This window comes from Hevea brasiliensis, unplaced genomic scaffold, assembly GCF_030052815.1.
Source record: "Hevea brasiliensis isolate MT/VB/25A 57/8 unplaced genomic scaffold, ASM3005281v1 Scaf377, whole genome shotgun sequence".
Taxonomy (NCBI): domain Eukaryota; kingdom Viridiplantae; phylum Streptophyta; class Magnoliopsida; order Malpighiales; family Euphorbiaceae; genus Hevea; species Hevea brasiliensis.
In genome coordinates, this window is record NW_026614892.1 from 49,672 (window position 1) to 64,016 (window position 14,345).

The 14,345-nt window shown below is 35.3% G+C and overlaps 1 protein-coding gene across 4 annotated transcripts; it reads left to right on the forward strand.

Annotated features, from left to right (window-relative positions):
• The first annotated feature begins 46 nt into the window (after positions 1-46).
• LOC131177248 (E3 ubiquitin-protein ligase BRE1-like 1) lies at positions 47-13,529 on the forward strand. Of its 4 annotated transcripts, XR_009146842.1 has the most exons (20): positions 49-550; positions 1,624-1,785; positions 1,925-2,009; positions 2,628-2,855; positions 2,965-3,126; positions 3,688-3,881; positions 3,970-4,053; positions 4,175-4,294; positions 4,395-4,581; positions 4,682-4,842; positions 4,922-4,993; positions 5,957-6,033; positions 6,259-6,453; positions 6,897-6,969; positions 7,242-7,328; positions 11,543-11,680; positions 11,791-11,993; positions 12,073-12,238; positions 12,722-13,087; positions 13,190-13,529. XR_009146842.1 is itself a non-coding variant. In XM_058142212.1 (19 exons), the coding sequence occupies exons 1-19, from the start codon at positions 440-442 to the stop codon at positions 12,851-12,853; spliced, it is 2,616 nt and encodes an 871-aa protein (XP_057998195.1). In that variant the 5' UTR covers positions 47-439; the 3' UTR covers positions 12,854-13,529. The 4 variants fall into 4 exon arrangements, 3 of the variants coding, with proteins under 3 accessions (XP_057998195.1, XP_057998194.1, XP_057998193.1); XM_058142212.1 differs by having other exon boundaries at positions 47-550; positions 11,812-11,993; positions 12,722-13,529; XM_058142211.1 differs by having other exon boundaries at positions 47-550; positions 2,971-3,126; positions 12,722-13,529.
• The last annotated feature ends 816 nt before the right edge of the window (positions 13,530-14,345 follow it).

Consider the following 14,345-nt stretch of genomic DNA (forward strand, 5'->3'; position numbering starts at 1 on the left):
ATGGACAGAAACTCGTTCGCATGTAATACCAAAACTGCCCTTCTATCATTCGCGAAATTTCAATCTCCTTAGGCAAATTACGTTTCTTTCTCTTCTTGCTGCTCTAACGAGACAGATGGGTAACTGCATGCTCTTTTAGAGAGAGAGAGAGAGAGAGAGAGAGAGAAGATGAGGAGGGATCGAGCTATCAAGCCAAGACAGAGATACAAATTTATGGATGTATAAACAGAGAGGTTTGGATTGGGATTTCGAGTATGAGGGTTTTAGAGTAAAAAGAGAAAAAAATGTTGGGTTTAAATTAGGGTTTCGAGAAATTAATAGTCTAGAGTGTCCTATACTGAATGGTCTTTATATCTACTCCCTTATTTTTGGATTGTGTTGAAATTTGGTATACCTTCATGTGAGTGAAGCTGTTGTTGGGCGGGGAGTTAGGGTTTCAATGGGCAGCACTGGAGAACCTGATCGAAAACGGCGTCACTTCAGCTCCATATCACCCATGGCTGCTATGGCTAAGAAGCAGCCATTCTCACAATCCTCCGAGGACAAGAAGGTGTTAGCTTTGTTATCAGTCGGTTTTAATTTCTGCAAAATTTACTCTTTTTTTTTAATTAAAAAATTATTTAGGTTTTCTTTTTATGGTTAATTTTGTGAATTTTGTGGTTCTCTTTATCTGATTTTGCTTAATATCTGATATTTCATGCACCTCTACTTAACTAGGCATGTTTTCATTATAAATAATTAATTGACTTTCCTTGTGCTTTTAGCTTTGTTTGTTGGGGACCAGAACTTGTGCTATTTCTTTGTTTTTTGAAATTTGGACATCTATCCTTGTTAATGAATTCAGAAGCAGGAAGTGGGATGGAACTTATCTTGTTGATGAACTTTTTATGGGATTGATGGTAGGACACAACCATAGAAGCAAAAGTTGAAGAACTCGCAGTCGCAGTATAATTTTTATAATCTGTTTTGATGTTATAATTATACAATCTCTAAGTAATTTAGAATTGTTGACTACTCAAGACATCTGTTTAGTAATTACCTTCTGCCTTTTCTTTTGTTTTCTGGTTCTGTTGGTTGTGTGTTAGATCGTTTGATAATACTGGAGTTTTTAGTTTAATACAATTTTTTTAGGCAGTGGTTTCCTTCTTTGCCTATGATTTTACTTTGCACTTGTACTGATTAAAGATCCCATTCATTGATCTGACATGGTTTTCTTTCCTTGTGAGTAAGTTGACTAGAAAGAGATAAATTAACATGCCAAAGTCTACTGAACTAAATTCTAGTTGCGACTTAGAGATGTTGTCGGTAGATGATTCTTTTTGATTTTAACTATTCCCTTCCAATATTAGGAAGAAAACCAATTTCTTCTTATTCATTGAACATGTAGTCTATATTTATCTATTTTATGTGGTTCTTCTATAGCTTGATTATGATGGTTGTAGCTGCTCAATTCTGTTTTCAATATTTGAATACTGTGACAAATGACTTTGCAAACTTTTTCCCATTTTGGTATGATGAAAATGCTACTTGCTCTGGTAATATCTGATATTTAGAATTTTAGATTGCTAAGATGCAATATTTATATTGAGCTCATGCTTCATGCCTTCATCTTTTGATGTGTAGCTTGATACTGCTGTTCTCCAATTTCAAAATCAAAAGCTTGTACAGAAGTTAGAAGCTCAAAAGGTCGAGTATTCTGCTTTAGTGAACAAGTTCTCACAATTAAAGGAGAAACAACAGCCTAACAATTCCATATTGAAATCTGTCCATAAGTCTTGGGAACTGGTAATTTCTTTGTTTGTTGTTCTGTATTTTGTGTTCTTTTCCTTTTCTTCTTTTAAGAAAAAAATTGTTATCTTTTTTATTTATGCATACAGAATTGGATATTACTTTCTGAGAAATTGGCTTCATGTTTTCACAATAGCTAGTTACTGACTTGGAAGCATGCTCCACCTGCACAAGAGAGTCTAGCATTGGGCAAGATATTGGACGCTTATCAATTACTGAGGGTGAGTAGATTCCCCCACAACAGCCCCCCCTCTCTCTCTCTCTTTCCAAAACACAACCACACACATCGTGAACTACTTAATTCATTTGGACCTGGAAAATATTATATTTAGGTTGTCATTCATTTATAAGCCTGTCATTTGCTGTAAGGGCATGGGATTTGCCTAGCAAGATTTGCCTCCTACTTCTTATGGGTTATTGGGTTGGGAATGTAGCATGCATGAGGAGAGCTGAGAACACCCTGTTTGGCACGCTATGTGATATATTCTTCAAATTTTTATCTTGCACTGTCTCTGCCTAGTGGTTTTTGGCCTTGGACATGTGCATATTTGCCTTATCCATGTTGCCTTGTTCATGCTTTTTGAAAGGAAAATGTTCCCATTCACCTTTACATGTAAAAACTATGAGTACCTATTCACTCTTTCTTGTAAAACTGTGCAATATCCAGGAAAGCTCAATGTTGAAGTTTTTAGTTTAAATTTGCCATCTTTTGTAGCATTGCATATTTTCATGTATAAATATACATGAAGTGGCAGTTATGTGTTGACTGGGAGATTTCAGCATACCGTTATTAAAGCATATTGCATTTTCTGATAGGGGTGTTTCAAATTGCTTGTCAGATGGGGTTTCTTCTTCTTTTGAGGAAGCTTTTCTTAGCCGACTTGTAGAAACTGGTGCAACTGAAACTTCCTCTGCAAATGATTGCCTCAACTCGACGGAAGAACATAAAGAAAATGCTTCTGAAAAAATTAAGAACATTCTATGTAATATAGTGGCTGCCATCAATGACATTTGGCAGCGAAAGGATGGATTGCATGCAACTGTCTTGAATAAGATTTCAGAGGATGGTAAGAGTTTAGTTTGCTGGTGCATTGAGGATATCTTTTGCAGGCTGCCTGCTGCCTCCTTTCGATTTTTTTTTTTCTGAAAGTCCCGTGTGTACTGTTTCTTTGCTAGGTGCAGACAGGCAAAAGGAATCTTGTGGGTTGGTGGCAGAGGTTAAAAACTTGAGATTAGCACTAAGTGACCTTCATCTCAAGCACAAATCACATGCAAGAGAATTGCAGAGTTGTAGAGACATTAATGCAAAAAATAAAGCTGAGCTTAAGCGGTTAAAAGGTATCATTCCATTGTGTTTTGAGCAAGTCTAAATTTCAAGACACAGCCCAAAGCTATCACCCTTACTCAAATTAATGGACATACCTCGTGTAAGATACATGGATACTCATACCATACCTTTTGTTTTTGTGGATTTACCTGTTTATATATATTTACAAATATGCAGATGCATATTTTTATCGACATGCATAAACAAAAGGTCTTCACGTGCATGATCATGTGTTGATTTTCTATTTCTTTTAATTTTTATAAACTTTAAGGCCCTTTTCATTTCTTTCCAAAAAAAAGAACTTGAAGCCTCATTTTTCATTAGAATGATGCAATTTTTCTCACATCTTTTATTCGCTGAGAGTGTCTCTTGAACTGTTTCCACTAATGCTCGAGTGTTATGAAATTTAAGTAGTAATTTTGTTTTGCTTATATGTATGACTGACTGATCAAATAATGTAACTAGTGTTATATATTGTTTAATTTTATGCCATTAATTGATTTTTCTTCCTCTGCATCTGTAAGTTTGACTGTTATTCTTTTTTTTTTTTTTAATGTTCTATTTCCCCAAAGGGGAATTGGAGAGTGCTGTTTCGGAATTAGAAGAGAGTAATTTGAAAATGGCAACTCTTAAAGCAGAAAGAGATGCAACAAAAGGGACTTTTTTCCCTGTACTAAACCTTGGAAGTAAGCCTGTTCCTGGTGATAGGGCTAGAGATAAACAAAAGAATCTGCAAGAAATGGAGTCAGCTCTCAAAGAGCTTCAAGTAAGTTTTTCCTTTCCTTCTTTCCATTTTTCTCTCTGGATTGCTTGACCTGGAAAAGTACACGTGTTGATAAATTTGAGCTCCACAGGATGAAGCTTCTTCTCGACTACTGAAATTGAAAGGTCTTCATGATGAAAGGATAACAATATTGCAACAATTATCAAATTTGCAGGTTTTTTTTTTTTTGAAAGACTATCATTGTTACTTCTTTGTGTGAATGTGGTGTTAATTGCCTCAAGAAGGCAATCCTGCTTGTTCAGTAATATAAATAGAAGGGAATTTTGACTTTACAGGACTCATTGAAGAATGTGAAGTGTATTTCTTCTTCACAAGCCTACCGTTTGTTGAGAGATCAATTAGAAAAGTCAAAATCAGAAGTTTTCCAGTATCAGGCCTTATATGAGAAACTACAGGTTGTAACTGGTCGGTAGTTTCATTTAGGCCTTAAGTGTCATTTTCTTTGTCTGGATATTGTTGTGATACTGACCATACTTATGTCCCTTGGAATCACAGGTTGAGAGGGATAACCTGTCATTGAGGGAGAACGAATTGAACGTGAAAAATGATTTAGTTGATCTTTTTCGAAGATCTTCTGCAGTTGTGGATTCTAGAATTGCAGATTTAGGGATAGAGATACAGAGACAGATCAATGAGAGACATGTGATTGAGACTAAGCTGGAAGAGGCATCAGGAGAACTTGGTAAGTAATTTGTCAATGCTTTCATATGATCATTTGCAATAATTCTGCCTTTTTATCTTCAGTTTTGAGGTTAAATTCTGATGGAATTACTCTATTTCAGGAAGAAAAGAAATCATTGCTGAATTCAAAGCCTTGGTTTCCTCGTTTCCTGAAGCAATGGGAAATATGCAACGTCAATTGAGTACTTACAAAGAGGCTACTTCTGATATTCATTCTTTGAGGGCTGATGTACAGTCTCTTTCTACTGTTCTTGATAGGAAGGTGGGTAAATTATGGTGTGTGTGCGCATTTACATTCTTGTTTTCATTTGAAGGATCAAAAGCTTTGTTTTCTGGAGCAGGTAAAAGAGTGTGAAAATTTGTCAACGAGATCCAAAAACCAAGTTGCTGAGATACAAAAGTTGCAATCTGTGGTATGTCATGTTTTCACTCTTCCACTTTATTTGAATTTTATCATACTCAATTTTATGGGATTGCTTTTGTTTGCCAAGCTTCTTTTGATTTCACATGATAATTGTCAAAAACAGCATGGGGTGTCAAATTTGAACTGAACTGCATTGCTGTTTAGCAAGGTTGCATATATACTGGCGGGCCCATTTTCTCATTGGTCAATGAATTGGGTTTTGATGCTCGCCTCTACTTTCCTAGCGTGTGTTCTGCAAAATTCTGTATCCCTTTATGTTTTGAGAAAGATGACCACATTTCCTGTTCCTCTTTTGTTGGAATATTGCTTATCTTTTAAGAGATATTGGATTATTGGTATCTTTTAGTTTAGCAAGGTTGCATATGTACTGGCGGGCCCATTTTCTCATTGGTCAATGAATTGGGTTTTGATGCTCACCTCTACTTTCCTAGCGTGTGTTCTGCAAAATTCTGTATCCCTTTATGTTTTGAGAAAGATGACCACATTTCCTGTTCCTCTTTTGTTGGAATATTGCTTATCTTTTAAGAGATATTTGATTATTGGTATCTTTAGTTTACTGGGCTGACAGCTGCTGAGATAACTGCCTTGTTAGGGCCTGTTTGGCATTGTTGTTTGAGCTGCTAGTGAGAAAAGACCACCTTAAATATGTTATTTAGAGGCTATTAAAAATTGGTTTTAAGTTGAATTTGACGTGTCTTTTTTTTTTTTTTTCATAAGAACTCTAAAACAATTAAACAACTTTTTCAAATTGCTTTTTCCATTATCATCAAGGTGCTTTTCCAAAAAGCAGGTTAGAACCACAATGTCAAATAGTCTCTTAAAATGACAAATATTGTGAGGTGACAAGTTAATAGGGAACTTTTCCTTTCATATAGCAGGTCCTGCATCTATTTTTCTTGGGATATAATTTACAGAGTTTTGGTTCATAAATTTACTTTTTCTTTGGTTGCAGGTCCAAGATCTGAAGGAAAGTGATCTGGAGTTGAAACTGATTCTGGAAATGTATAGATTTGAATCCACTGATTCTAGGTTAGAGCTGCTTCACTTTTGACATTTCCAACCTCAGTATAGATAGTTACTATTCAATCTGCCTTCTTGTGAAGAATCTTTAGTATTTGTCTTATGCTGAAAATTGAATAAAATGAACTCTGGAGCTTCAATTAAAAGTGGCCTTGTGATAAACCCTTTTTTCTATGGTTGGCCTGATGATGTGAAAACGTATGTCAGTTTAGAAGTTTATTTTGCAAATTGCAGGGATGTCATGGAAGCCAAGGATCTTGAATACAAGGCATGGGCTCAAGTTCAAAGTTTGAAATCCTTTCTTGATGAGCAAAATTTAGAATTACGAGTGAAGACAGCTAATGAAGCTGAGGCCATATCCCAGCAGAGGCTCGCCACGACAGAAGCTGACATTGCTGATCTGAGACAGAGATTGGAAGCTTCCAAAAGGTAAAATTTAACTTTTTGTGGAAAAGTGAATTCTATTTTGATCTTGTCCTCTGATTAGATTAAGTGACATTTGAATGTGATTAATATTACTTTCTTTTCTAGTATGCAGTTAAATGTGTTCAAAACATGCCATGTGCACTTTTTCTGATAAACCTTTTAAAGATTTCTGCTCCTCCTGAATTAAAAAATTTCCCACATTTTTTAAAAAATTCTTTTAGACAAGCAAACGAATGATTTTTCTTTTCTAGATAATTAAATAAGTGGCACTTGTTCATGCCAATGTTTGTTAATAAATTTCTTAAAAGGCTGAAGCTGTGTTGTTGATTGAGCACTTGCGATATTTTTATTTTGTTGGCTTGCTGGTTGGAACTATCATATGATCTTTATCTTGTGACATTTATTTATATAAGAGATCCAAAAGTGTTGTTTTATTGTTATTTCAGGGATATTTCTAGACTTTCTGATGTTCTGAAATCCAAAAATGAGGAAAATGAGGCCTACTTATCTGAAATAGAGGTTAGTTTGCAGTTCACAATTATGGGTCTTTCTTTTGTTCAATCACAGCATTTATTAGGAATCTAAGTCCCACGTTGGGAGTAAACAAAAATGAAAGGGTAAATCTAAGTGGTTGGGTTGCAACATTAAACTGACTAGTCATTTTGATGTGTAAAAGCAACTCAGTCACTTATATAAGCCTATATTAAAATTGAATTAAAATGTAATATGCCCTACACACTCTCCTAATTTAACAGCATTATATGAAAATAATTAATCTGGTTTTTCTTCAGATAATTGGACAAGCATATGATGACATGCAAACTCAAAACCAGCATCTGTTGCAGCAAATCACAGAAAGGGATGACTATAATATTAAGGTGATTGGCTGTACGGAACCTTTCTTTCAAAAAAATTTGTTAAATGACATTCAGTTTCCGATACGTGTGAATGGTCGTAGCTTTAAGGTCTTAATTTGTGGGTTGTCTGGCGTGGTGTTAATATTCATTTTTCTTTTTCCCTTATATATATATATATCATGGGCTTAAAAATTTGAATTTCAGTACATGCACAAGCTCTCAAACAAAGATTTTATATGGTAAATTACAGTTTGCATATGTTTTAGTAATTTTTGTAAAATTCATGATACACATTAATGTGTTCAGTGATTGGTTGTGCACTCTATTATTGGAGGAAATTAGTATCTTTATATGGATTGGCTCGTTTTCTTTGAAAGGCTAGTAGTGCGTTGTGGTGTATCTATGATATTAAATCCTTGGAGAGGCATGTAGGTTGTTCATTGGCAAATATGTAGCTAATGCTATTATATCAACTATTTTAGATTGTTATAACCTAAGAAATTAATGCAGCGTGATGTAAAAATTGGGAGAATTCTCTGCAGAACTTTTATTGCTGAAAATCTGTATCTGAAATGCATAAAAATCTGGGGTATTTGTAGAGTTGTTGATCTCCTAAACACAATAGGAAAAGATCTCTACTAAATTGGAAGTTAAAATGAACCAAAGTACTTTAGGAAACCTATATAAAATAGGAGTAAAAATCTTCCTAGATAGAATAGTAAAAATATAATTAAATCCTAAATAGAATTGGAAACTTTCTAAATTAATTCTAGTTGGGATTCTGCTGCCGTTGCTTGATAAACAAGAAGTCACAGGTGAGTAAGGATTAGGGGTGAGCATTCGGTTCAAACCGAACTGAACCAAATTAAATTTTAAAAACCGAACCGTAAATTTTAAAAACCGAACCGAACCGAAATAGGTGAAAAACCGAATCGAACCGAACAGCTCTATTTCGGTTCGGTTCAGTTTAAACCGATTGGTTTGATTTTTTTATTGATTTTTTAATTTAGACTTGATTTTCAAGTTATTTGGTTTAATTTTAACTTTGGTTTGAACCTAATAACCATTAATCAATGAAATTAAACAATTAATATATATAAAATTAAATATAATTCATATTTAACCGAACCGAAATAACCTAGTAAGGACTGCTGGACATGCAATTTACCAAAAAAAAAAAGAAAAAAAAAAACCGCATCTTTTACTGCTGGACAGAGGACTACACACCCTGGGCATTTGGCAGGGACCTGGTACACGCCCTATTCTGTGTATTCTGTGTCCAAGTGCTGCCCCTGCTGGAACATACCAAAATGCCCTGCATCATGCTTGCCCACTTGTAAAAAACTCGTCCTTGAGTTGCAACGAACCAACATAGCTCACGTATCATTCTCCCCCACTTGAAATAAACCCTTCCTGGAATTTTGAAGTGAAAGAGAATGAAAATCTTCATTGGGAATGTGCACCATATAGCCCTCTTGGATGAAGTAGCCAATGGAAAATTATGCAAGACTTTGATTGCATTCATCTTTGTTTCCACAAGAACATCCGAACAAATAAAATCAATGGAAGCAATAAAAATTAACGAGTTAGAAAAATCTTCAATCTTTATCTCTTTGATTTGATTTTCTTCAATCTCCAATATTATCTCCATGGATTTTTTTTTTCTCAACTACCATTGAAATTTCCATGGCATGATATTTGTTGTTCCCTTTGACACGTTCTTCCATTCTTCGTCTTCAACCATAGCTTCTAGTTCCTATCATTCGACATTAGTCTCCTCAACTTCAAGTTGAGTTTTGGATTCAAGTTGTTCTTGCCTTTCTACCCTTTCCACTAATAGATGTTTGGGTTGGGTGCCCTTGCACTCGGCTATAAATCAAGATAGTGCTTCGAGTTATGGTTGGAAAAGCCCTCTCATCATATCCATATGTGCCTCTTTTCCGATAGTCACTATTCCATTGATGCCTATCGTACTTGATTGGTTCCAAGTCATCTTCCTTTGAATCTCCTTCGTAAATTCAAGAATTAGTTGATATGCTTCTCTTTTATATCTTTCGTTGTGTGGATGTCTATATAACCTGTTTGGTTCATAATTATTTTCCTCTTCCGTGTCTTCCTTGTAGACATATTGGCTATGTGCGAAAAAAGTTTTGTTGATTTGGTTACCACTAGCTAACTTTACTGTTGGCCTTCTGTCATCGTACATATACCTGTTTGTATTGATTCCCAAAGCATCAAGATGATCTACATTTCTTCAAGGTGTCCCTCCATAAACCTGAATTTGAGATCCATCCGTTGCTCCAAAATGCTGCTCCCATCATTGCAATATTTCGTCCCTATGGTCAAGGGCATTGGTTCCCCAATCATCGTCGCAAGAACCACTTTAATTGCCACCTTCATCAAGGTAAGCCATCTTGATTGGGGGCGATTTCTTCGCTTTGATAGCACTTGACGTAGCGTGAAGCTCACAAAGAAACATAGGCTATACACCGAGTGAAAATTGAGAGAATTCTCAACAGAATTTTTATTGCTGAAAATCTGTACTCAAATACGTAAAAATCTGGGATATTTATAGAGTTCTTAAACTCTGAAACACAATAGGAAAAGATCTCTACTAAATAGGAAGTTAAAATAAACCAAAGTACTCGAAGAAACCTAGATAAAATAGGAGTAAAAGTAATCCTAGATAGAATAGGAAAATGTAATTAAATCCTAAATAGAGTTGGAAACTTCATAAATTAATCTAGCTTGGATAGTGGACCACACAACCTAAATAGTAAGGGTTCCAGGTGAATCAGGACTTTTGGACAAGCAATTTACCCAAAAAAAAAAATGGCATCTTTCATTGCTGGATAGTGGACCACACAACTTGGGCGTGTACTATTCTGTGTCCAAGTTCTGCCAATGGATTGCTTTGCAAAGGAGGGCCGAATCACAAGTTGTTGTACTCTTTAAACACCCACCACGATATTGCAGGTTCCTCCTGTTCAAGCCTGCGAACCATAGTTGAGCCTCTCCCATCAAATGAAAGGCAGCTAGGCTAACCTTGTCCTCCTCCGAAGTACACTGGTTATGCAAGAATTGTTTGCAACTGTTGAGCCATCCTAGCGGATCGTTGGAACCATCATACCAAGGGAAGTCAAGTTTCGTATGTCTAGGCACTGTACGCCCCTCCGTCCTGCTCGTCGTTTTGATTGACAAAATTCTGCTGGCTGCTACTAGTCCCATCTTGGTTCATTCCCCTTTTGATAGTTCGAACGAGCTCAGATAATTTCTGAGCCAAGTCTTTGAATTGAGCTTCGGATTGTTGCATTAAAGTATTTAGCTTCTCTTCCAAATTGGTTGGTTCACCCATGACGACTGGCTCTAATACCAAGTTGTTATGTGCCCTCGAATAGGATCTCATCACAAGTTGTTGTACTTGGATATCTTCCGAGGAAACTGTCTTGCCTTTGTTCACGTTCCTGCTTTTTCTTGAAGAACTTATTGTGAACACTAGTTGAGGGCTTGTTAGAGAGAACCTTCTAATCTCATAAGGCAAGTTGAAATGAATGCTGCTTATTTTCTTTCTTCATAATCAGTCCCCTTTTGTAGAGAGGTTACAACATTACAAGAAACAAGGCTTCCTAACGATACGAAAATTACATCATAACAACAAATTAAAATTTAAAAATCTGAAAACATGAATTAAGGCTTGAAATGTGGATTCTGGAGCAGGTCCCTTGATAACTGGTCCCTTGATAACAGCTCCCTTGAACCCTGAAACTGAAAACATGACAGCAATCAACTTAATCGACAATCTGATCTGCTAGCACATTTTCCCTCCTTGTTGCTGAGCGTCGGCCATAGGATCTGCCCACAAAGGCATCCACAACACCCTGCTGGAACATGCCAAAATGCTCCGCATCAGAAATAGACAATACTTAACATTAACATCTTAAATAAATGAATGGACTTGGATAAATTTGGGAAAGAGTGGAAGTTCAGTTGCACATTAAATTTTTGTTTAGAATGATTAGTGTGAAATAGTGAGAAGGGCTATTTTGTCTATGTTGTATTTGTATATACAATGCATGGTTCCATGTCCTTTTTTGCATCCATGTAGACAACCGTTTGCTCATATTTTTTCCAGGGTTTAGTATGAGTTCGTTGTGGGGTTAACATGAACAAACATTTATTTGGTGTGGTATATATTTACTTCCATTGGACTTTGTCATCTTTCTGGCCTGTTTCAGCTTGTTTTGGAAGGTGTGAGGGCAAGACAGCTGCGGAATTCTCTACACATGGACAAACGAACCATGGAAAGGGAGATTCAACAAGCAAATATTTCTCTTGATTTCTATAATGTGAAAGCGGCAAGAATTGAAGATCAGGTTTTTTTTTTTTTTTTTTTTTTTTTTTTTTTTTATATTAACATTTTTGTGGTGGAACCACCTTAGGTGGAGAGTTTATATTTTGACTAATGAATACCTGTGTCTTGCAGTTAAAAATTTGTTTTGACCAGGTTCATAAACTTAAAGAAGAGAAGTTTCAAAACTCAAGTACATTGGAAAATACCCAAAAGCGATTGGTAGATGTGAGAAAATCATCTAATCAAGCAAGAGAGTCACTGGAGGACTCACAATCCAAGGTTGGAAGAAGTCGAGCAGCCCTTTTGGAACTGCAGATAGAACTAGAGAGAGAGAGGTAAGGAAATATATTTTCTTCCCTTTCTTTTCAATTTGTTCCAAATGCTGGCATGGATCAATCATTATTCATTTATTAGGTTTGATAAGAGAAGAATAGAAGAGGAATTGGAAGTAGCAAGGAGAAAGGTTTCACGTCTTCGAGCGCAGACTGAGGGATCATCAATTGTAGAAAAACTTCAGCAGGAACTTAAAGAATACAGGGAAATTGTGAAGTGCAGTATCTGCCTTGAAAGACCTAAAGAGGTAGATGTTCCCTGCTTATTTTATGGGTCTGGTGTCACATGTTTGTTGTGGGAAACATTTATAATATTATTGAATCTTTTTATTACAGATATTGTGGAAGGTATCTTGATCATTGATATGTATTATGTTTACCTGTCAAAAATGAAGGGCATGCTTTTGCTTATGGAAGCTTAGGGAAAATAGTTTTCCAATTTTCTGCCATGACGAAGTTAAGAAAATGCATCTAATGCAAATAGAAATGCTTTCTTAAACTTAAAAAACTAGAGCAAGCAAACAAGTTTTCTAATTTTCTAAAATTAGATATAGAACTTAATAGATTTCTAAATTCTCTTTAAAATTGGAAGGGTGAAAATAATATTTCATTTTTCATGGAGAATTACGATTAATAAATAATTTAACTTGTATACCAATTGAATGACTAGACATTTTGTCACGTTTATTCTTTCTGCTACACTTCCATTGTTTTCTCTTTTGCTTGATCAGGTTGTCATTACAAAATGCTACCACTTGTTCTGCAATCCATGTGTGCAAAGAATTATGGGAAGCCGTCACCGGAAGTGTCCAGCGTGTGCCACAAGTTTTGGGCCTAATGACGTGAAGCCTGTTTATATCTGAGATAGAAAATGGCTGATGTGGATAAGTTGTCCTGGGCTGCTTGTTTATGAGACTCAGTTCTCAAATTTGGGCTCGCTCTTGCCTGTGTGCCTTGATCAAAGGCATGAGCTATGGATCCCACAGGTTCATGTTTATTGTCATGTTAGAAAATTGTTGAGCGAAGAACGATGACAAGATACAGTGCTGCTCCTGTCTAATTGTCAATCCTTTGAATTCATCTTAGATTGAGTCTAGGTTGTGATTTTGCCTAGTTTCTTGATTTCATTGTGTTTACGATTCTTGTTTTTTGGTTCAACTGCTTAGAGCCACTGGAATCTTTCAATCTATTATTTGCAGATGTTCAGAATCGATGAAATGCTATTTACCCAAGGCATTGGAGGTTGTGCAACCCATAAGAATGGCAAGTGATGTTCTAAGCTTCTATAATGGCATCTTGGCTCACTGCGTTGGGTATTTGATGCCAGTTTTTCTCCATCCATAGACAGCGTTAACCAAATTTTTGGCTGTACAGGTTTTTAGTAAATACATTGGATTTTTTAGAAACATGTCTTCCTGGTTTACAAACTAGTGGTATTTATAATAATAGTTTGTGTAAGATGTTCTTAGCATTACTTCAGATTTTATGTACAAGCCTTTCAAATTTTAGAGCGATTTATTTAATTATTTTTTGCAATAATTATTTTCAACTAGGTAATTTCCTTATATTTGTTTTAAGTGAATTAAAGAATACCTTTATCGTCAAGCCCGCCGTTCCTGAATTCATGTTCAGTTTTCAAGTCGGGCAAGAGGCAGAGTTGGAATAATGTGGATGCGTGTTGTAGAACAAAATGTCAAAGTGCATACTCTTAAATCTGATTTGATTTGATTTGTGTTATTTTATTATTTCTCATTATTTTTCCTTTCCATGAAGAGCCTGATCTCGAAGTCACCGTGACCATGGCTGATTTCTTATGGAAGTTTTATAAGCTACGTGTCATTAAACATGCAGCAAAAAGGAATCATTGCATTTCCATTGTCCCCTCTGTTCTCATTTGATTGGATTTACCCTATCTTAAGTGCTCTGTTTTGGTATTTTTCAATTTACCCTTTCTTAAGTGCTCTGCTTTGGTATTTTTCAAAGGAGAATATTAAAAATTTATTAATTAGTTATAAAAATATTAAAATAATAATTTTTTAATAGCATTTAAAATGGAGTTTTTATGATAAGTTCTTTTTTATATTTTATTGTTTTTGCTCTGAAATTGTGCTTGTTTCCTTTGTGAAAGAGGGAGACAAGATCATTTCATAATTTAACAGTTGTTAACTGTTCTTCAAAACTATGCTTTGTAACCCTCAATTTAAAGAAAAGGAAAAACCCCAATTTCTTTACGAAATTATAACATGAAAATGAGCATTAATACTGATAAATTTAATTGCTGTTGACAAATTTATCCAATTAAAGAAAAAATGTGTTATAAATTTTATTAAAATGGTGAAAATGAGTGTAAAAATT